General features: G+C 41.3%; 2 protein-coding genes across 2 annotated transcripts in view; both read right to left on the bottom strand.

Moving 5' to 3' along the window:
- Window positions 1–298: 298 nt before the first annotated feature.
- FAM71D (family with sequence similarity 71, member D) lies at window positions 299–6,591 on the bottom strand (the record flags this gene model as incomplete). The annotated part of the gene is made up of 5 exons (XM_009704690.1): window positions 6,436–6,591; window positions 5,255–5,401; window positions 3,504–3,706; window positions 2,644–2,908; window positions 299–531 (listed from the first exon to the last, which is right to left on the bottom strand). Coding segments are annotated over exons 1-5 (1,004 nt in total), but the record flags the coding sequence as incomplete, so codon positions are not given.
- A 9,824-nt stretch (window positions 6,592–16,415) lies between these two features.
- Window positions 16,416–22,003, bottom strand: part of GPHN (gephyrin) — a gene marked incomplete at its 5' end in the record, with an annotated part of 146,055 nt that continues 140,467 nt past the window's right edge. Inside the window, 3 exons of the mRNA XM_009704689.1 lie at window positions 16,416–17,421; window positions 19,380–19,476; window positions 20,685–20,788. Coding sequence (XP_009702991.1) covers window positions 17,288–17,421; window positions 19,380–19,476; window positions 20,685–20,788 — 335 coding nt within the window. The remainder of the gene's footprint in view (window positions 17,422–19,379; window positions 19,477–20,684; window positions 20,789–22,003) is intronic.

Here is a 22,003-nt window from a genome sequence, read left to right as displayed (position 1 = left end):
ACATCCATGCACTTTTGCTTGATTGCCCATCTTTGTGAACCCAAGGGGTGGGAGGGTGGGCAGGGGGAATGGTCTTTCAAAAGCCCCATAACATCTCAGAAACCAAAGTCTAGATACTTGGAAACCCCACCCTGTATTCTTCAGCTTCCTAATTCACTAAAGCACTAGGAAAATCACAGTAACCCTGAAAAGGTGTTACAATAATATATTTTCTGAAGATTAAAATATGACACATTTTACTTTTCAAAGTCAGCAGCAGAAACTAAGTATATTAGATTCATTTTCCAAGCATACCTACCTAATATTCCTCTTTTCTGTGCCTTTGCTCTTCTTTGTATCCAGAGGATCTATATTCTTTGACTGCACAGTGGTTTCTTGCCTGATTGGTTTCAGAGAGCTGTGGAAGACTTCCCCTTTCCTTCCACTCTCTGTGGGACCCACTGTGCCTGAGAGGGGAACCTGGTTGGAGGAGGTTTGTTTAGTAACTTCTTCCTCTGCTTTGGGGTTAGGCACATCTAGTGGGTCGTCCCTCTTGAAGGAAAAAGGAAAGATTAACAGATACAGTAGCAAGTGACATAAAAAAAAGAGCTATGCACAGAGCTGATTGTCACAGCTGGAACTTTGTGATAAGATAAATTCCTATATAGTAGTCCCCTATATACTGAATATTCTGCTACTCAGAATATAAAGAATGTTCAGAACATAGTGGTGCCAGACAGACCATCCATAGGAAATGTGAAATATTTAAGTAGAAAAGAGACTACTGTTTCTCCTACATTGTCAGTTTGTTGGTGATTATTGGCTTACAGCTTTGGCTAGAAGTGACTACGCAGTCCACCAAGGGATAACAGATCCCAAAACTTAACCTCTGAGAGCTGTTTGTGGCTTTCCCTCCACGTTCTCTGCTTCTGATTGATGTCCAGGACCCCTTTATCTCCAGGTTATTCTCATCTTTTTGCTCATATTTGGAAGCTGAGATAAGATCTTTGCTCTCCCTCCTGTCCAGATTTTGAGATTGGTCCCTACTAAAATGTTTCTAAGCCTCCTGCTTTGAAGTAGCTGAGGCAAGGATACCTCTAGGGCTCTCATGTGCAGACCGCTTTCTGTCTAAACTGGAAGAGAGCAGGGAGGATGTAATAATGCAAAGGAAAATCCAAACTTAGAAACTGTCAGTAGAAAGGAAAAGTCAATAGTGAGTGACAGCCAATACCTCAAGGTATTGAAACACTGATGAACGCGTGACTGGAAAAATAAGATGTCTATTCTGCAAAGAGAAAAATAGAGATTCTAGGTCTGGATCATGATTTTAGTATATTGAATCACTAGTAACATCTGCTGTACACGCAGGAGCTGATATTCCTGTCAGGCCAGCTTATGGCCAGAAGTTGGTGCAAGGATCCAGTCTTTGACATCAGATAAGAGAGAAAGCAGAAAACCTGGAAGAAAGGTGGCTATGTAGGGGTAGTTGAAGCAGGAAAATATCAATTAAGAAATTTTATAAATCCTATACTTACTTTCTCACAATCTATACATTCTTGACTTAAACAGTATGGTTGTGGGATGTGGCTGTGCAGATTTTTCAGCCAAATCTGAGTCCTATACGTTCTGCAAATCTAATCTGAATATGCTAGTTTTGCCCCTAGATTACCTCGTCACTGATTTTTCTTGAAAGAGTGATCTCTCACAGTTCTCTCCTCTCTCTAAAATTATATTTTTCTAGTTCCCTTGTAATTTTTATTCTGTATGTACAGAGTTGTTCCTTCTCTCTGCTGCCTATGGCCAGGGAGAAGACAGGAGCTCCTGAGTGCAGAGAAAAGATGTACATGCAGCACTGAGCACCGGCTATGTGATTGTATTTTTAATTCTCCCTGTGGATGTGCCTCTGCTTGACTGAAAGCTGAGTCGGTTTGCGTGGGAACTAAAGACCCATCAATGCCTGTGCTGATGAAATGTTGTTTACTTGAGACTGGAGAGAAATAGCTTTAGATAATATTGAGCAGCATCATTAACCATCCAAGTTCCTTCCTAAGTGTGACTTTAAAGTAACAGGTTCCTTCTGTGCTTTAGTGAAATTTCTGTATGTGATACTCTCTTAAGGCGTTCCCGAAGCATTTTTGCTGACACTCACTGTTCTCCTTGTTTCCTCTCTTCGCTACAGCTAGCCGCTGCCTTCTGCCTGTCTGGCTGCCCACTGTATCATTTCCCTCAAGAACTTTCTGTCCTTTGAATGGATCAAATACCTTTGCCTTCTTTGCTTATTAGTTGTCAGTCCCTGCATGAGTCTCAGCTGTGGCATGTCTTTCCTTCTCCGCTTTTTTTTTCAGAGAGTTGTGGAATTCAGTTAAAGAGAACCATTTAAGAACATACCCCAAATATGAGGGAAAACTAAACACCTAACAATGAATAGTATGCTATTGGTTCACAAAAATTTGTCAGGGCTATGGCACACCTAGCATCCTCACTCTCATTGCCCTGAAATTCTGTAGGGAGTTTACAAGAAGCCAGCTGTTTTGATAAACAGGACTGTAGCTCCTTCAAAGCACACAAAAACTTAGACTTGAGAGATGGTAAAGAATATTGGCACAAGTGATAATTTCCAATTGGTCAGCTTGAACTTTTGATACCTATTTGCTAAATACTTACATTTTCTGATTGCTTGTTTGAGCCGGGAGCTTTCTTGTGACATGTGCCAAAATCCTTGCATTTTACATCGACTTCAGTGTTGCTTGTATTTTCTGGGGGTTTCAGGAGGGAGACGAGCTGCAGCCACAGGTGGAATAGGTGTTGTTGCCGATCCGGCAGGGCACAGAGTTCTAGATAATAGCAATGACCATTTACTAATTTTAACATGAGGTGATGCTTATCTGTGCTGTGGACAGAGAGTTCCACAAACTCCAAGGGGAAGAGCCTGCAAAAAAAGGGGAAACTCATCATTAAGCAAAAGTGGAGATTCCTCTCAAAGAAGATATTGTGTCTGTCAGACCTACAGATAGAATAAGACTAAAAGTGAGAAACTGGAATAAGAAGAAGCTGTCGAATGGATCTAGACACTCTTCTTCTGAGTGCCTCTAGCTGATTGTGGAAGAAATACCGGGCAGCAGTGCACAGAATAGAGGCAAAGCAAAAGGCTTCTCTACAATGCCTTTATTCCACTGCCTTATTCCCTGACAATCTTGTACCTTCAATCTTCCTACCAGCTTTGAGCTTCTGATGTGTTTAGAAAAAGGTTTATTAAGTATTCCTAGTCATCATCTATCTATATGCATGTGGGTGGCATTGGCCTGAAATCATGACTGGAGTGTGGCCTAAAGGTGCGTACTTAAACTTAAGTGTTTCTCCTGACTTTATGGTGTTAGTGCTGGGACAAAAAGCCAGTGCAACTATGAGGTCTGTTAATAAACTGATCATTAAGAGAAGGAAACACTGTATGGAAATGGGAAATAGATTAATATTTCTTATTTACTCTTCAAAGAAATATTTAACCTTTCTCGGTGCTAACTCACCTGGTAAGTGCTAGCTGTTCCATGTGGGGTGGCTCCTCTGAGAGTTTCCAGGAGCTTGTCATGCTTTTCTGTGGGCATACAGGCACCTCACATGCTACCAGCATTACATTGGGCATTGGTGAACTGGGATTGGCAGCACAGATGCCGATGGTCACACAGCTGGGTCGGTTATGGACAGAAATTGGTTCCCCTCTTTGATTAACCTGAACAACAACAACAAAAAAGTCCCATTAACACTGACAATTGCCATACAATAGCTCAGAGAATGTGCTACCAATATATTTCATGGCATTTTGGCTTTGGGACCCTAGAGCTTATGTACTGGGTTGGTGAGGAGAGAGGAGAACGTAGAATAATTAGTCAGGCATGTGTATGAATGAAAAGAAAGGAAAGAACTTGAATAAGGATAAAGGAGGACTGGAAATCACTGGCTCTTTTGTAGTCCAAATCATTGAGTATCTGATTGCTGTGGTCAGAAACCTCTTAAGCACCACTATCTTGAATTTCTCTTAGTGTAAACATGATGGAAGAGGCACTGTTCTGATGATTCACTGTCTTTGTCAGCATTACTGTGATACTAATGAGACCTGGTTATGAACCAGGATCCTGCTAGGTGCTGTACAAACACAAAATGGAAAAAGATCACAGGTAATATTGTGTAAGATGTGAAATTACAGAAAGAGAAAAGTGAGAAAATACCAGGAGATAAGAATAAGTTGACAACTATGATCAAATCACGTATTATGTACCATTGTTAGGATTTGGTTTTGGTAAGCATCAGAGAAAGTGTGTCCTAAAAAGGGATTTGAGGGAGGACAGTGCATTAAATTTGTGGATATCTAGTAGAATCTCCTCCCAAGTGTGAGAGACAGTATGTAAAAAAGATCAAAGTATATCTATTTTTTTTTTTTAAATAAATGTAAATGAGTCAGTGGTGGAGCTGTTTTCTTGGGTTGATTGGTTAGGGCAAATACCTCCTTGATAGTAAAAGAGGTCTGATAAATAAAGCAGGGATAAATCATAAAGTACCTTGGAAACAGAGACTCATGGCTAATTAACATTCTGCATGTATATCAACAATACAAGATTGAATTAATCAAGGCAAGACCAAAAGATGTTGCAATTATCACAAAGTTAGGTAATGAAAGCCTATGAAAAACACTGTTGAGATACATCATGTAAATAGATTTCAGATATTTTAGACACACTGTGAATGCAGTATGGTAGGAGTGTAGACTGTTGCCAGTCTTGCAGGGTTCTTTGGCCAGCGCTTAGGGTAAGTGACAGGCAGGGTGGTGATATTGCCTGCAAGGATACTAGAAGTTGCAAGTGGTGAGAGATTGCCTGAGAAAGCCTGGCTGCCATTTAGGCTAGGTTGAACTGAGGTTGATGGCTAAAAACTTCAATGAGATAGCACAGAACGAGAAATTTGCTAGAACAATTCTAGCTGTTGCTACAAGAAGGAGTAGGGGCTGACCAGAAAGGGTAAAAAACATCACTCTCTGTCCTCCTCTAATTTGCAGCATTGCTGTTGCTGGGTTTCTGGACTAATGCCTTTAAAGCATGAGCAGACTGAGTTTATAGGAGAAGGGAAGCATATCCATATGCATGCAGTAAACAGAAAATAAAAATAGTGAGAATAAATGAATGAGGAATACCTGTTATCTGAGGGAGGGGGAAAAAAAAGGGTAGTCATTGCAAGCAATTAAATCTTGAGCATGCCAAATGATTTCATTTGAATGACTTTTTACCTGGGCAAACTTGCTCTCGAAGATGGGAGCAGAGGTAAAAGGAGCATATTCTCCTTGGCTAAGAAGTCTCTGAAGGTCACCCCTAATGGACTCCTGACTTGAACTGATGCTCTTAAAATCAAACTTGCTATTCATTTTGCCTATCCACTGAACAAAAATAAATTTACAAGTTAAAGGGAATAGACATAAAAAGACTTATATGTTAAAAAAAACCCCTGATGATTATGAAAAGAAATATAATCCTTCCCGATAGGCTTTATTATGCTACTAAAGAGCAGAAAGTCTTCTCCCAAAACACACATTTTTAAAAACATGCAATCTCAAGTGCAAAGGGGAACTTAGTAAGGCATTCTCACAGTTTGACTCTTCTTTTACTATTTATTTAAAGAAAAAGGGCCTGTGAGTCTATAAACACTAGTTAACACATGCTATTCAATATTTCAGTATGTTCTTGTTTATAAGTATTCTTGTATATTTTTGCTACTGTTAAGATAATTTTTTTTTAATTGATGTATTTTTTACATGAGTATAGTGACATACTTTGCAAATAACAGTAGAAACCCTTGGGCTGTTCTCAGTGCTAGATCGTGACTTCTATCTTTGCACCTCTTGGATCACATACGGTTTTGTCAGGAGTCAAGAGGGCAGGACTTAAGAGATGCTCTGAAGTAGAAATTCTCCAGCAGCTGACCAGGCTGACTTGAACACAAAAGCTGGAGAATAAATAACATACTATTAACAGACTCATTGAGGAGAAAAAAAAAAATTTGATCAAGGGTACTCATTAATTACATAGGTCTTTATTAAACAGCTAAATTCTAGTAACCTAAGTAGATCCAAGAGACAAATGATTTGTTCATGACTGCTCAGTAAGTGGCAGAATGCCAAGAAGAATAAAAATACCCTGCCACTGGGTTTAAAAAAAAAAAACAACAAAACCAAACCATGTAGTAGACTTCTACATCCCATTCATACCTTGCTTCACTTAGATCAACCCATTTCTTACACAGAGGCACACATCTAAGAAAAGAGAAGAAACAAGTGTGCTAGTCCCTCCTGCAGAGCCTGCTTGAAATCTCCTAGCACTATAAACCCATGATCAGCAGCATCCTCAGGTCTTGATGATGTGGTTTCCCTGCTTGAGTTTCTTTAAGAAGTGATGATACGAAGAGAACAGGTACCTGAATGCGTGTATGCGGGGCAGCAAGTTTTGTCTGAACAGTCAGGGTGGTTTGGAAGAACTCAGCCCCATCACTGCTGGCATCACAATGCATCACCTGGTTTGTGCTGTCACCATTCCTGGCAGAAATTCCATTTCTTGGTTCCATCATTGCCATGGTAACAGGTAGCATAGATTCACCTGTAACACCAGCACATTGAGGGCATGATAACATCAGAGATTTTTGCATAGGTATTGTCCATGCAGTGCAGGCTGCCAGGGAACAGCAAGAGTTGGTCTGCTCCATGAGGGATGATGAGCTGGAAGCCAAGGATGACCTCAGCAGAAGCATTGCATTCAACAGTAAAGGCATAGTCCTCCAGTCCTACAGAATTCAAAGTGAATGGGCTGAGCAGGATGGTGGTAACAGGGTCCACTGACAGGCACAGACAAGACAAGGTGCAGAGCCAGATCTGGAGTCCATCTTACGACTCTGTTCCAGGAGTCCAGTCAGGAGTAGCAGGAGGCAGGATTGGCAACAGAACTGTAACAGATGTCCAAGGAAGTCCATCCAGGGGTCAGGGCTGGCAATACATAGACCTATAGCCTCTCTCAAACAAGGACTAGGGGCCCAAGCCAGGGCTTAAGTGTAGCTCCCAGAGCCATGGGCAAAAGGTGTGGTGTGGAGATCCCAGGTGAGGCTGGCCTGAGTGCTAATGAGCCAATTTAAAATGGAGCTTGTACGCATGTGTCTTGCTCTGCTTTGTAAATTTTAGCTTCTCTCTATATGTTCTTTTGCCAGGGTAACCTTTTACATCAGCCAGGTGATGTCATAATCAACCAATGATGTTAACTCCTTTTTTTCACCTTATATGATAGGACTGCTGCTTCCAACTCAGCCTGGTGCTTGGACAGGGTTCAGGCCGTGACTGAATATCAGGCCAGTTGAAGTAGAATTGGTGTCACAAAATGAGAATTATGTTGTCTGACAGTTTGAGGAACTGTTGTGCAATCTCCTTTGCAGGTACATAGCCTCCTGTGGGTAGGTACACATTCTCCTTTGCTTAGGTAGGGCCCACCATAGGACAGCTTCTGGACTGTCTGATAATACTATGCGCTGACATAGCAATGTCCAGCAGAAATGCTTTCTGCTCTCTCCACTATACAAGACAACTCTGATCCAGTGTGGAAAACGATGGTGCTTTTCTTTCCCAGCTGGATTTCAGCTGTATAATATACATGGCTGGAGAAGGATAAATAGCACTGCTCTAGCAAAACCACTACCAACAAGCCCTTTGTCAACTCTGAATTGCCTTCTCCTCTCGAGCCAACGGAAATGTGATTGCGAACACCACGACGAGTGAGTGACTGAGCTGGAGGAGTCTGACTCCACAGTCAAGTGGTCACAGCTCTTGCCTGAACCATGGATGGTGCAAGTCCTGTCTACCTACCCCACATACATGTATACACTCAGCCCTTGTTTGGACTGTGCAGCAAACGTGGTATGCAGATACTAGAGGAAGGAAAGTCTGAGCTAAGATGGTCTTAGGAAGCAATAGAGCCACAAAGACTCTTGTAATGCAGGATAATAACATTTTCACACCTAAGACAGCATTACTATATGATGCTCTGTTGTGTCATGTGCATGTTCTGGCATGGACAGTGCTAGCTAGCTCAGGTGCCTGTCCATCATTCATCACTTGAATATGTTGACATGTATTTAATCCCCCAGTCTCAGGGTAATGCATCAGATATTGTAAGTCATGTTGTTACTGTTTTTTTGAGACACATTTTGTGTGCCTTTTGAAGGGGGTGAGGGGTGGGGTGAATCTGGTAGCCTGATAGAAGTGAAGCTGCTGCAGCTCAGTGCTCCCAAAACCAACCAACAATAACTCTGAGCATGTATTCCCAGTAGGTACAACACACAAACTCACATACACAACATGTATATGCAGCACTCACACAAACACAGACAGCACCGATGACCTCATCCTATTCCCTTCTCTGGCTGATGAGGATGAAGGTCCATTAGTGGGAAATACAGACATGTATATAATGTGTATCCCTTCAGCAGCTGGGCTCAGACACTCAGTCTGTGCAGTATCTGGCCCTTGGATCCCAGTCTCCCCAGTTGCTGGCACCTGGACATGTGAGCCCCTGAGGCTGCAGCCCCAACTCCAGTTGCTGATATAGACCCCTCACTCAGACACACATGTTCCCCCCCCGCCCCCGGATCTCATATGATGCACAGACCCCATAATCTCTCCAGCAGCTGCCTGGGACTCCCCTAGCTCTTCCCACAGTCTTGGCTTCTTCCTTACCCAGGAAAAGAGTGAGAAATTATGCTCAATGAAACAAGACTAACCATGGTGATCGGGCAGGGCACAGGGCATGGCCAGACAAGCGTACCCCTTTACACTTGACCAGCCATTTTTATCCCTTTATCCCTCTATTTTCATACATCTGTTCCTCCCCAAATCTCCTACACCCATTCCTTTCACCACTTTTAGTTCCTCTCCTAAATGCCTCATAAATCTTGTTCAATCCTAAAATGCTTTTCCCCTTCATCCCATCATCTGTCCCACACTCCCAGGCAGTAACCTCCCATAGTCTGGAAGGTGGCTGTGAGAGCCTCCCTCTCCATTGCCTCATGTTGATGGGTTTCACAGCTGGGCAGGGGCTGAGGGGCTCCTGCAACAGCCCTGGGAGGGGCCCAGCCAGGGCCTCCCTAGGAGTCCTTAACTTGGGTCCCCACCTGCCGTTGTGCCCCTGTGCTCCTCTGGGTTTGTGGTGATGGGCCCTTGATGGGCTGATAGCTCCTGTGATGGGTCTGGGAGCACCTGGGGCAGGGTGTTATTTGGGTTCCCCCACCTGCCATCCTCTCTGTGTTCCTTTGTGTGTGTACTTTTTATCCCACCCCTTAACAAGAGACTGTTATTTTTGTTATTTTTTAGTTTTAATCTAACCCTAGCTACCACCTCTTAGAAAAACTCCAGTTAATGGAGAAGGCAGCAGCATGACTCCTTAGCAACACAGGCTGCCAAGAGCATATTAAATCCCGTCTTCTGCTCTTTCTCTGGCTTTTCATAGCACATTGGGCAAATTGATTGGCTTTGGCCAGTAGGGAGTAAATTACAGAAAGCCAGTCACGGATGTACAGTGCCAACTAACTATCTTTTATTTAAATGGGTTCAAGTACCATTGCATCTGCATCTGTACCTCTCTCCTCCTGAAAGACTGGCAGATAAGTAGCTCTCAGGCCATTTTTATTTAGATTATTCAATACCTTTAGTGATGAATAGCTGCCTATCGCTGATACAAAAGCCCCAACAGGCTGTGCTTGCAGAAAGGCATAGCACACCGCAAACAGCCGGCTGCAATCAGCATTGGCTCCACTTCACTTGCCTACACGTTCCTGTGAACTAATTCCCTTGAGCGCAGCACATGCACCTACCACAAGGCTCTGCAGAGCCACATCCCAAGAGATTGACCACCAGCGTTCACCATGAACGTGCCTGTTCCAGCAACCTCATCCAAATACAAGAAAGCTATAGGAAAATGTTAAGCCCAATTTTTTTCACTGCAGCTTCTCCATGTATACATGAAGGTGGTCTTACCTTAGGTGGCAGTTCTCCAAAGTAATGCAACAGCATCCTAAAACAAGAGCGTAGCTGAAGAGGTTCTTGGCACCAGTGGGTAATCCAGCTGGCAATAAACCACAAAAAAAGATCATGCATAAGGTAAAGTAGCAATATTATAGCATAGCTGTCAAGCCACTAAAGCAGATCTTTTCACTCAGTATAGAACAGATCCTCAGCTGAGGTGATCAATGCAGTCTCCATAATCAGATTAAATTAAAGGCAGCTAAATTAAAGGAAGGTACCCATTTACGGGGACCAAGAACTGCAGATGGATTGCTCAAAATTGAGTGGAAGTGAGTTAAAACAGCTGAGGAAATTCAACACAGATAAAAGTAAAATGATGTGTATGAGGAAAACATTTTCCTAAACTGTCATTATAATTACTGTTCCTAGGTTGCCTACTACCCATTAAGAATGAGACTCTAAGGTTATCTGTATTTTAAGATCCATAAAACCACATTGGTCAGAAGCACTGAAGAACAAAAATTAACTATTAGGAAGTAGAGAACAAACAAAGTCATCATTATGTGGTTACATGAGATAGTGTTGCCTTTTAATATGTGTGCAGTTCTGGTCTCCTTGTCTCAGACAGAATATAGTAAAACTAAAAAGGATGCAAAGAGGAGCAACAGGGATCATCCAGTTTATGGACTCTTGGAGACAGAACATGACCACAAAGGGCAGACTACATAGATTAGGACGCTTAATCCAGATGATAGCTATCTATAAAACTGTGGGTGGCAAAGGTGACTTCTCTTTGTCTGCTCCAATGCAAAAGCTAAGGGGCATCAAACAGAACTAGGAGGTGGCAGATTCAGAATAAAACAGAGGAGGTGCTGCTTCACACTGCGAAAATGTGGGACTTCTTGCCACAAACACTCTGGGTGCTGGGGGAGTATTTGGAAGATGGAGCAATATCTACTTGCCATGCATTTATACTCCTCCTGACATGTGAACTATTGGCCACCTCTTTGCAAGAGGTAGTTTTTAAAAAAAGAATTTATCCAAAAGCGCACAGGCTACACAGCGCAGGCGTTTCTGGCATTATGTTGTCTCCTTCTCAGCAGTTTCTCGAGTAGTCCCACAGGAGCTGCCTTCTCCTGCTGGTACCAGCCATGGCCAGTGTAGGAAGTTGTGTCTGCAGACGTCCGGTTGGCTTCTCCTGACCCAGCGTCTGGTCTGCACATCATTGCAGAACTGGGTCCCCCTAAGTAAGCCGGCCAGCACAATGTTTCAAAATGATGAAGCCGCTTTGCCACAACAGGCAAACATCCCAGTTATGAAATGCTCTTGTCAGACAGGTAATAAGGTATTATGTTGTTTTTGAAAAGCTGTGCATCCTTGATGTGCTAAGTCTCATTTGTCCTGCTGATCTTTCTGATTTGTGTTTGGTAATAGCATCCTTTAAGACCATCTGAGGCCACAGTAAAATCCACGAGGAAAATGTCAGGTACCAATAAAAGCCGCTTCGCATGCTTCCTTGTCAGTCCAGTGGGACAGTTTTTTGTGTGCCAGTGTCTGTAACATGGCAGCATTGCAGTATGACTTCTGTTATTTAATGGAAGCAAATGCATCTGGATAAGGCTCTCATCTGGCAGTGTTCCGTACCTACAAAAGGAGTAAATCAGGGTTTTGAGATTTTATCCTGCTGTTGTTTCTAAGCTAGTTTTTGCACAGATACATACTTCCATCTTCTCCTAGACTTTTCTCGAAGTTACTTTACTGCTACTTTTAAATCTCTGGTTATCAAGATCATGCCAATGTACGTGCTTTCTCTGGTACGTTCAGATTATCTGTGGAGTTACTGGTGTACAAACAGGTTTCGGTTTTGCTTGTGAATTAAGTATGCAAAAATTAAGTTGGCTGCCTGTATTTTTAAACCCAAATTAGGTCCATGCAAATGCAGAAGCCCTTGCATAGGGCCAGAGCGTGCTGGATGTCTGTACAGTGCTGGGACGGAGCAAGTAATCCTAGCCAGACCAGTCTGACAACTAGAGAGCTACTGAGCATCTGTGCATCGCCCTTTGGAAGGCTTTATATTCCAAGAGCTTTGTCAGCTTGTGTGCGGTATGGCACGAATGCACAGACCAAGTCTTAATCTAATGCTGAATATGAGTCACTAAGCCCTTTCGGAAAACATGCAACTAGCAGCACATCATGAGGCTGTAACATTTGCAAAACCCGCAGGCTTTTCCTCCCCATAAATTAGCCAAGAAGTGTCTGCATTTCAATGCTGAGTTTAAGTCCAGCATGTGGACTCACCTTTCCAGGTGGAGGCTGGGATATATTTACTAGAAAACAAAAATCAAGTTTCAAAAAAAAACCACAAAAAATTTCCATAAAAGAAAACACAGAAGAAACAAGAATGTAGTTTTTTTCACTCTGAGTAAATGGAGAAGTTCAGCTGCTCACAGTACCTTGCTGAAGGACTGCAAATGCTGTGTTTTGTCTTTTGAGATTGGCTGGCTTTAGGAGGGCGCAGGGGTTGCCAAACCATTCAGGAGTGACAGTTATTAGAAATCATTTTGTTCGTCATGAGGTTAAGGCACTTAATTGCAATGTACTGACCAAACATTGCTATGGGAAACTATACCTTGTCTGTATTCAACAGCTTGCTGCTTTAATGATCATCAGCTGCTTCAACTGATCTCCCTGCTGCAAATACTTTTTCTTCATCAGTAACTGTGACTTTGACCACCTTATTGTCCCCCTCTCCTAGAAATGTCTCTGCTTGCTTTGACTACATGCATAAATGCTCTTCCCTGTCTAACCTGTAGTGCTAAAATTCAGCTTTTTCATGGGAGTAACGCCAGCTGATTTTAACCAGATTCAGGGAGGAGACGACCATAGATAAAAAGCATATAAGCAAAGAGTTTCTTACCTGGAATTTTGGGAAACATGTAAAACAACCTCACAAAAGAAATACTATGTTGGGAATATATTCCTGAATTTATTTGGGATAAAAGTCTATTAGAAATGTTTGGAAAGTCTCAGCATAAATGACACACAATTTTCATGCTTTTTTTCTGATATTAAAAACTAGTTTCAATTTTTCAGCTAAGGCAAAAAAAAATTTTTGCCAAATTTTGTGCTTGAGCATTTCAACATCTACCCTCTTCCTTCTTATTGTTAGTTTCCTGTCAGGTAAGAAGAAGAGTATGAAGATCATTACATGTCAGCCCAATCTACTGCTTGATAACGTAGACTGAATTGGGCTCTGACTCCTCATGTGATGCTCTCCCACTCTGCCACCTTGTTCCTCAGGGGAAGTACAAAGCTATATACCAAATAAATGTATCCAAAAGGGAGATTCTGCCTTTAAAACAACTATTGAACTTGACTGCTCATGACTCTTCATGCATTTCCTGAGATGTGTCTTTAGCATTAACCAATACTTACGGCTTTTTGCTATCCACCCTTACTTTGCTTGTCTTCTCTGTCAACTGCAAATACAGATACCTGGAAACATCTCGGTTCTGTTATCATGTAAGAAAACAAAGCTGTGGTATGTTTCGTTTTGCTTTAATGTATATTTTTCTTATCTAACACAAAACCTCACAAACAGTTCAGATGATGATGCTATTTTTGAGAAGCTGAGTATTCGAACATGATAGAGGGCCATAGAAGTGCTGGATCATCTTAGCCTGGCATCTGCTTTCCAACATAAGATGTCCCACTGTAAAGTCTCAACTCCCAGATGTAGTTCCTGCGCTGCAAGTGCTGGCAGAGGTGTCAGCCTGAAGAGCTTTCCTGAGCACGACGGCAGGCAGGCCCTGAACGCTGCTGCTGTACAAAGGCAACAAGGCTGGTAGGCGCCATCCCAGCACTGACAGACCGAACCAAGGCAACCGGCAGGCAAAGGTGGATCCAGTCACTATACCGGGCACTTCTGTGGTCAGTGCAGGGTATGTGCAGACTGCCTGTGGCCTGAAGACCACCTTTACCAGGCAGGAGGCAAGCAGCACGTCTTCTGGACTAGGACGTGTGAAAGAACACAACCTTTATCACTTGGTGCAGAGTGACAAGCTGGGGAGGACAAAGACAGAACTTGCACGATGATTCCAGTTGCATATTGTCCTTAAGCAGTATCCACGTTGAAATAGTATGTTTTAAGTGCAACCCTTCAGCTCAGGAATCAAACAGGCTAAAGATTCCATGTTAATTAGTAATCTCTGGACTCATACAGATCTATAATAACTACCTACAGATCAAAGACATTTAATGTTTAGCATATTTTAATATCAAGATAGAATTAACATTTTAAGTTCTGTAATTAAAATCTTGATATTAGTATTTGGAAGAGGTCAGTCTATTCTTCTGTTTATCTGACCGAATACAGCCAATTTTTGTATGATGTTTCACATGCAGGGGTACAATCAAGGTTTTGGTACCAGCCACCCAGGATATAAAAGTTGCTGTAGATTTTGTAGGTCACTGTAGGATTATCCCAGCTGGATGAATAGGACTCAGAAGGCCCACTGCATATACGTTTCTACTCATGATCATTCCCACATATACGCACTGAAGAAAATGATGTAAAAAGAAGAAAACTAGAAATGTTGGAATACCAACCTTATCTTCAGTCATTGCTGGCATTGCTTCTTGTTGTTAAGCAAGTTACTACTTTGATTGTGCCAAAACCTTATATAGAGAAGTAAAAATAGTGAAAATATCCCTTAAAATGTTTCCATTTGCAGGTCTCAGTCCTTGAACCAAAGTAACCACGTACTTGAAGATCCCTTTGTTCTTGATTTCTTTTCTGAAGCTTCCAGCCTTCCCAGAAATCATAAGTTGGGAATGTTAAAAGTGAAAAAATAATTTGAATTTATCTATTTATATCACATTTATATCCATTTATATTACAACAACCAAGGCAAATTCTTCAGATTTATTTAATAAAAACAATGATGATTTATACTGCTCCCAGAGTTACCTCTCCAACCTACTGCTATGGCTTTCAGTGTTAATGAAGGCTGGGCTGTGTGCCTCTCTTCCAGAAAGTGCAAAGCTTATTTTCTTGCATAAAACTTTGAACACTGGGCAGAGGCCATTATAAAAAACAGTAGGGCGGCTAAAGCAGTTTATAAAATCAGTGATTTGGAAAAAAATTGTCTTGATTAATCTCTAAAGGCTTTATTTGTTACAATGGTAGTTAATTGTTATGATGCTGAGATACGGTTTAAATGTAGCCAGGCATTATACGCTGCATTGTGCGAACTCTTCTCAGCCACGTTTGTTTTGAGCAATGGTTTTAATGTAAACCAGATCCAAGATATTTCTGGCTAGGTCTCCTCACATTTCTCTTTTATCTTTGTCTAGCATCTCCAATTGCATGAACAATCTTCCCTCAGGTTGTTGTTACTGGTGTCCTTTATAAATTTTCATTACATATGCTGCCTGTAATAGCTCCTAACTATATAATAATCCTTTGGATTATAACAGGCAGTGTTCTACATTATTTCTCAGAGATGAGTTAACTCTCTTCTTTCTTCTGTGGTTTACAATATTGGTAAATACAGGCATTCATGAATGTAATTTGGTACCATCCTGCTGCTACGTACAGAGATCACAAATGTGGACGTGTAGTCCAGAACAAAGAAATATGATCAGCAAGTTGTGTTACTATTTTTCTGAACGATCAGCCCCTGGATTGCCTTCGAACACGGTGTATGCCCACCTGCCTTCAACCTTTGCATTGGCCTGTGCAGGGAGTATTCAGGCTATTGCACAGCAAAACAAAGAGTTTGGTTTTAAAAGCAGCCTCAGAGATGCCCTCTGCAGTTATCATAGAACCACAGCTCTGGTCCACTGTGGCAGTCTGGACTTAAACCCATTTTTCTGTGTGCTCCTTGACTAAATCTTCAAAAAACACTATAGACAAATGTTCTGGCTTCATGAATGGAGTTGATGGGATAGCATTTTACCCGTGAACTCCAAGAAGCAAGGTATTGTAGGGGACTGCTATGGTCTTAATCCTAGATGAAATGTGAAATTACCAGAATACATCATCTGGCAAGGACTGAATAGTCCCAGTATCAAAAAGAGAATCTCATGGAAAAAAAAAGAAGAATGCTCTATCAAATTCCACGCAGGGCAGCACGAGGGCTGTCTGCAATTTAGATGGGAAAAAAGTATTCTCCAGCTTTGACTACTCCAATTGTAACCCCCTCCAAACTCTGCTTCCATTTTGTCCCTTGGGAGATGAGCGAGAGATTTTCAGTTCACTCGTGATACTGCACATGAGGGAAGGCCCTAGATTCCATATACTACTTTCCCTTCCTTCCTGTCCTCTTCCCCCACCCCAAATACCCTTTAAAACCACTCTTCTTCTGGTTCAAACAACAAGGCTAAGCAGGTGAAATTTTAAATAATGATTGAGGATTTTTTTTATTCATTTAAGTTTCAATATCATTACAGAAAATGTTATGGTACAGAGTTGTTTAACATTAGTTTTATTTCTTTGCTCATTTAATTTCCACACGAATGCTGGTAACACTAATATCTGTACAAGATCAGTCTTTGATTTTTTTTAGTTTTTAGTTCTGTACATTTTTAAATGTATTGGTTAAAAAGGCTGTCAGCACTTAAGGAAGCAATTTTTTTGTTTGTTGAAATAAAAGGTATCCAGTTACTGCCCAAGAGTACTGAGCTGGGTGGCTGCCGGGACAAGAGAGATCCCTGAATGCGCAGCGAGGTGCGAAAACCTCGGGGCTTCATTGGGTTCCCAGTGCAGCCACTCTGCTTTTGGCACTGTGCACATCAACACGAGATACAAGATAAAGAACAAGCAGAAGCTCTCTGTGAAGCGGTTATGAAGCATACTAATAAGGGAAATCCAAGTGTTGTCTACGCTAGTATAAATAAGCAGACAGCCTTGTTTTAAGAGCATAAGTAGTTGTATCTTAAAGATGAGAAAAAACACAAGTTCTGCAGGCACCTACTGCTGTCTACTAAAAGCTACCGCTATTAGAACTAGCATTGAACACACAAAGCAATTGCAAGGAAAGGAAAAAGTTGCTTTGATATAATCAGAATAAATTTCTTTGTTAAGATTTGTTTTAAAGTTTTTTTTAAAAGGTATTTATTTAAATTCCATTTGAAATATAGTTCAAGATGTTGACTACACTGATCAACTTTTATCCAAATCAGAAAAACTAGCTGTGCCGTTGCATATTACAGGATACAGTCAATGATATGTGGACATGCATCAAAGCTTCGCTCTTGCTGGTGACATCATAGCCTTCCAATGACCATGACATCCACCACCTCCCCCTTGTGAAGCTCCACATACTGCTCTGTCTTTGGAGGTAGCATCAACAGTCCATTGGCACTGCGCATACTCATCAGACGACTGCTCATCTGATTCCCTGCGGGACAGCGGGAGAAAAATTTCAGTTACGTTTTCAACTAGTTTCAAATACTGCAACACACCACGCGGACAAGAGCTGTTCTTACAAAGATGTTCATGTTGCTAACTTATTCATGGAGCTGGGATCTCGCTCTTCCAAGGTGGGTGGGAACAGCAAACTCTCAGAGAATTAGTCAGCCTCTCATCACTCTGGCTCTCAAAACTCTCATTCTCTCTGTTGATTGGTTTTCTAACCAGCCTTCCACATTACCTGTACCTCATATCTTGTCATAGTAAATTGCTTTTCTGTTGAATTTCTAATCCTATAAAAATTACTTTATTTTTCAATTTGTATACCTCATTCCGATTGTACAAAGACTAAAACCAGCACAGTCTAGAATGTTTTTAATACACTGCTATAGAATAAGTTTGACTACTGTATTCTTCTCTCTGAATAGTCTCCTTCAGCTTTAGTAGCTTAGCACCAGTAGCTAAAGTAGTTGAAGCCTTAGGCTGCAAAAGCTGATAGAGAGTAAACTTTTTGATAAAACTAATGCTGCTAACACAGAACTAGCTGAATCTGGCAGATGCAAGCAGAATGAAGTAGATAAGGACCAGGAAACAATTCCAAGAGAATGAGGTAACTTCAGAAGAAGGCCAGCCCAGTGACAAAGAAAACCAATGAGAAATCAAGAGACCACCGACCAGAATTAAGTAATTGGACTTGGGCATTGGGTGCTGGGTGGTACAGGTATAATTGAGATCTGGGGTGGGGGTCCCCCTCCAGTGGCACCCAGCTCAAGCTGGAACCTAAGAACTAATAAAAGAGGAATTGGAAACCTTCACTTAGACTTCACATTTTTCAGCGAGATCCTGGGGTCGGACCCTGTTATGGTGGCCAGCTGCGTAAATCCATAACATATACCACCTCAAAAGACTGGGTTTCCTTGGGACACTGAGTTTTATAACATGTCCTGAAGATAAACAGTATCATATTGGTAGTACTAACAAAAAATGAAAACGCAATAAAAAGTCATGCCCTTTAGTTTCTTGGTTTTCAAACTTCCAGATTGACAGAGCAATCATTCCAGACAGTCTGCCTGCATAAGGAAAGAAGTGGTGCACAACAAAACACAGTTAAACCAAATACAGCGTTACAGATGTAAGTAATACCTTGACTTACACCTGGAAATATGTCAGAGGCTGTGTGATCTTGGGAGTCAATGGTAAGAACTTTCTCTGAGTAAACAGTAAGATGCATTTAAGCTAATGTTTTCCCTGTGGAAACTTGTATATTGTGCTTTGTATTGATCAATCTGGATGTAGCAAAAAGACAATTAGTTGTTTAAGGACCTGAATCTCCTGAGAAACTGCCAGAGTCGGTCTTCTAGCAGTATACAGCTAAAAAAGTATTCAAATACAGTATTTACCTCAACTCCAGCTGAGTATCCAGAGGAGGATCCCTAGGTGGCGAACACGACTAATAAAAGTCGTAGTCTGCTTTAAAAGAACATACACAGCCTCTCCTATCTCTTGTACTTTTCCAGTTCAGCTAGACTCACTTCTGTTATTTGTATTGTTCCTACCTGTGCCCCAACTTTTGTTTGTTTAGGACATGCACAAGAGCAAAAGTAAGCAAATGTGCCTGTGAGTGCAAGCAAGCACCGGTGGATGTTTATAAAAAGGAATGTGTGCACATATGCAAGCCTACAGGTGTATTTTGTGTGTGTGTATGTGTATAAAGGCAGGTTATTCAGATAAAGGAAGTTTTAATGGTTAAGTTAGTAAGTCGTATCATGACTGAATTTTACACTAATGTACATGTATGCATGTGCACAAGTATGTCAGCAAACCAGTCTGCATAAGGAAAGTTATATGAAAAAATATGTGCACACACTTGGTTGTTTTTAGACATGTATGTAGGAAGGCAAGGACCGGTGTGAGTATGTCTGTCAGTCTGTGCGACTGGGCACTAACCTGTACTCTGTGCCCAAGGTAGTGGTTCTTGGTGATGCCAAGTCAATATGCACCGATGATATTCTGGGCGAGGGTCCAATTTTACATCACACGATAACTATAGAAGAAGCAAAGAAATTATGAAAATGTCATGCATTCAGATTGCACTGTCTAAGATAACGGAATCATCTGCTCAATTGTTTTCCTTAAAAACAGACTTTATAAAACTTGCATTTTGAGGTCAGATGGTCTCTAGTGCAAGATCAAAAGCTGTAGAAAGTACAGACTGCAGTATTTAAGGGACATATAACTGTGATATTATAATATCAAAGTGCGTGATGGAGTCTACATGCATTAAATGGAATATTGCAAAGCTGTTGCTTTACTGGGAGTTTAAAGATCCTATTTCTCTGGAAAGAAGCTTTATCGTTTCTGGTCTCTGGATTACACTGCATAAAGATAAAAATTTTATTCACATTCAAAATCCTCCTAGGCCTGACAAAAGGGAAATGGCCAATCTTTGAAATGAAAAGACATATGGGGATGGCTTGCAATGGAATTTAATGGAACACGTTCGAAAATTCATGCAAAAGTGAGGGTCACTACCAATTGCTCTCTGTTTTAGAATATTTTAGCTGTGAAATAAAGAAAAATCTGGATGCCTGAGGAAGTGCAAAAGAGAGACAAGGGATAAGCAGTAAGAGAAAAGTACATTACCAAGAACACTAGGAAAACTATAAAAGGTTAATGTGTTCCTTGGTGCTTTATTTGAATCAAAAATAGAAGGATAATGCATTATAATAACATGCCTCGAATCTGTATTAAACAGAGTTACAATATCCATAATTTCTTATAAGAGCGCAATGAATAGTTTAAGGGATTTATATTGCTTAGAGTGGGGGTCATGTGGGTTACTTATATAAATAACTCAAGAACAGAAAAGCTTTTAAGTTTGTATTTTCTATTGCTAATACAGAACTTCCCCACTCTTCGGGTATTCCCAGATTACTCTGCATTTTTTACCACAGGTTAAAACAAGTTTTTTTTTAAAACACAAAAGCATCCTTCCTGCCTGATTGGCAAATGGCTGCCTCTGCATCTCCATATCTTGCTCCATTAGATGGCCATCTAACTCTTAGAAATTATGAGACGGAATATTACCATTAACAAGAGATTGAGAATGTACCTCTCTTTTGTATGTACTTCCTTCAACTTGCCAGAATTAGTCTAGGGCTCAGATTCCCCAAACAAGACAGCCTTTCAGAGCCCAAAGGGCTGTGCTTCAACATCATGAGAGAATTTTTAAATAGAGCACAAGCTTCTTACCCTGGCTTTGATGATGGTGGGCCGAGGATCCAGGATACCCTGCATTTTCCTCAGTGCAGGAACAACAAAGAGATTGCAGGTGACAACAGCTGACACAGGGTTGCCTGTAGGACAAAGAACAGTTGGTGTTGACTCCCTCTTGATTTACTCTGTGAAATGCTGAAAGCGATCTCATGTTTTTACAGCAATTGCACTCTAAAGGACTGTAAAGAGATTTTTGAGCTATGTACAGGAAACATTTCATCCAAGACTGGAGTGGCATGTGGCAAGTACACCTGTTGAAAGCTACACTCTCTGGCTGATGGTGTGCTGAAATCCTGCTCTGAACAAAACTGTCAGAGAACTGTCCCATGTTCCTCAGGCCCAACTATTTGCCTTTGGTTCCTCTGTCGCCTTTTGTGTTATGCCTAGATTTGTCTGGGGCCAGGGCAGGGTTTCTTGTGCACAGGTATAGGTCCTAGCTGATAGGGCTCTTGATTCATGATTAAGGTTTTCAAGACCGATGGAAAAATAACTTTCAATTCCCTAACAGAGTGGTAAATGCTTTAGTACACATTCTGAGGAGAATTCTACTGATTTATACATTTTCTGTTGACTCACAAGAGAGGTGTATGACCAACATCTGTCAAACACCACTTGTCTTACACATCTGGACTTCCCTAGATGACACTTCTAAAATATATACTACGATCAGATAGATGCTCCATTGATCTCTCCCCTGGAAGAAAATGTACTGCAGCAACTAAAACAAGAGAGAGAAAATGCACTAGAGATACATCTGAAAGCCACCAGCTTAGCAAGAACAGGATTCCTTGTGTAGTCAGAAATTCATGCAAAGCCAGAGCAGTAAGAATAAAATAAATTCCTCCTGATTTAGGAGGATAGAGATCTGTAGTCAGATCCCTAGTTTATCCTGAATGTGGTGGTTTCCCAAGGCGCTGCAGCACACAGAAGGTGAAGTGATGCTGCCCTCTTTTGGTTCCACGGTACGATCATGATTGATTTAAAAAACCTATTCTGTGACATGTTCCTGGGCACTTCCTCGTTTTTGTCTCCATTTTCAGTACTTCAGAGTGGATGCACTGATTTACATGCACAAAATATTTACTGTGAAGGTGGAGGGAGCTGTAGGAAAAAACCACCCCTGTATAGTACGACTTACAAAACTCAAGGAAATTGTTGGATGGAAGAAATCATAAGGCCTGTACACCGGCAAATTCTGAGAACAGGAACAAGAAAGAAGTCCTTAGTAATCCCTGTAAGTCCATCTCTTCTGGAAATTTCTGTGAAAATCTTACTGGTCCTTATGTAGGGATGCC

The sequence above is a fragment of the Cariama cristata genome, unplaced genomic scaffold (genome assembly GCF_000690535.1).
Source record: "Cariama cristata isolate BGI_N322 unplaced genomic scaffold, ASM69053v1 scaffold2177, whole genome shotgun sequence".
NCBI lineage: Eukaryota > Metazoa > Chordata > Aves > Cariamiformes > Cariamidae > Cariama > Cariama cristata.
This window is presented reverse-complemented; position numbering and strand designations above follow the sequence as displayed.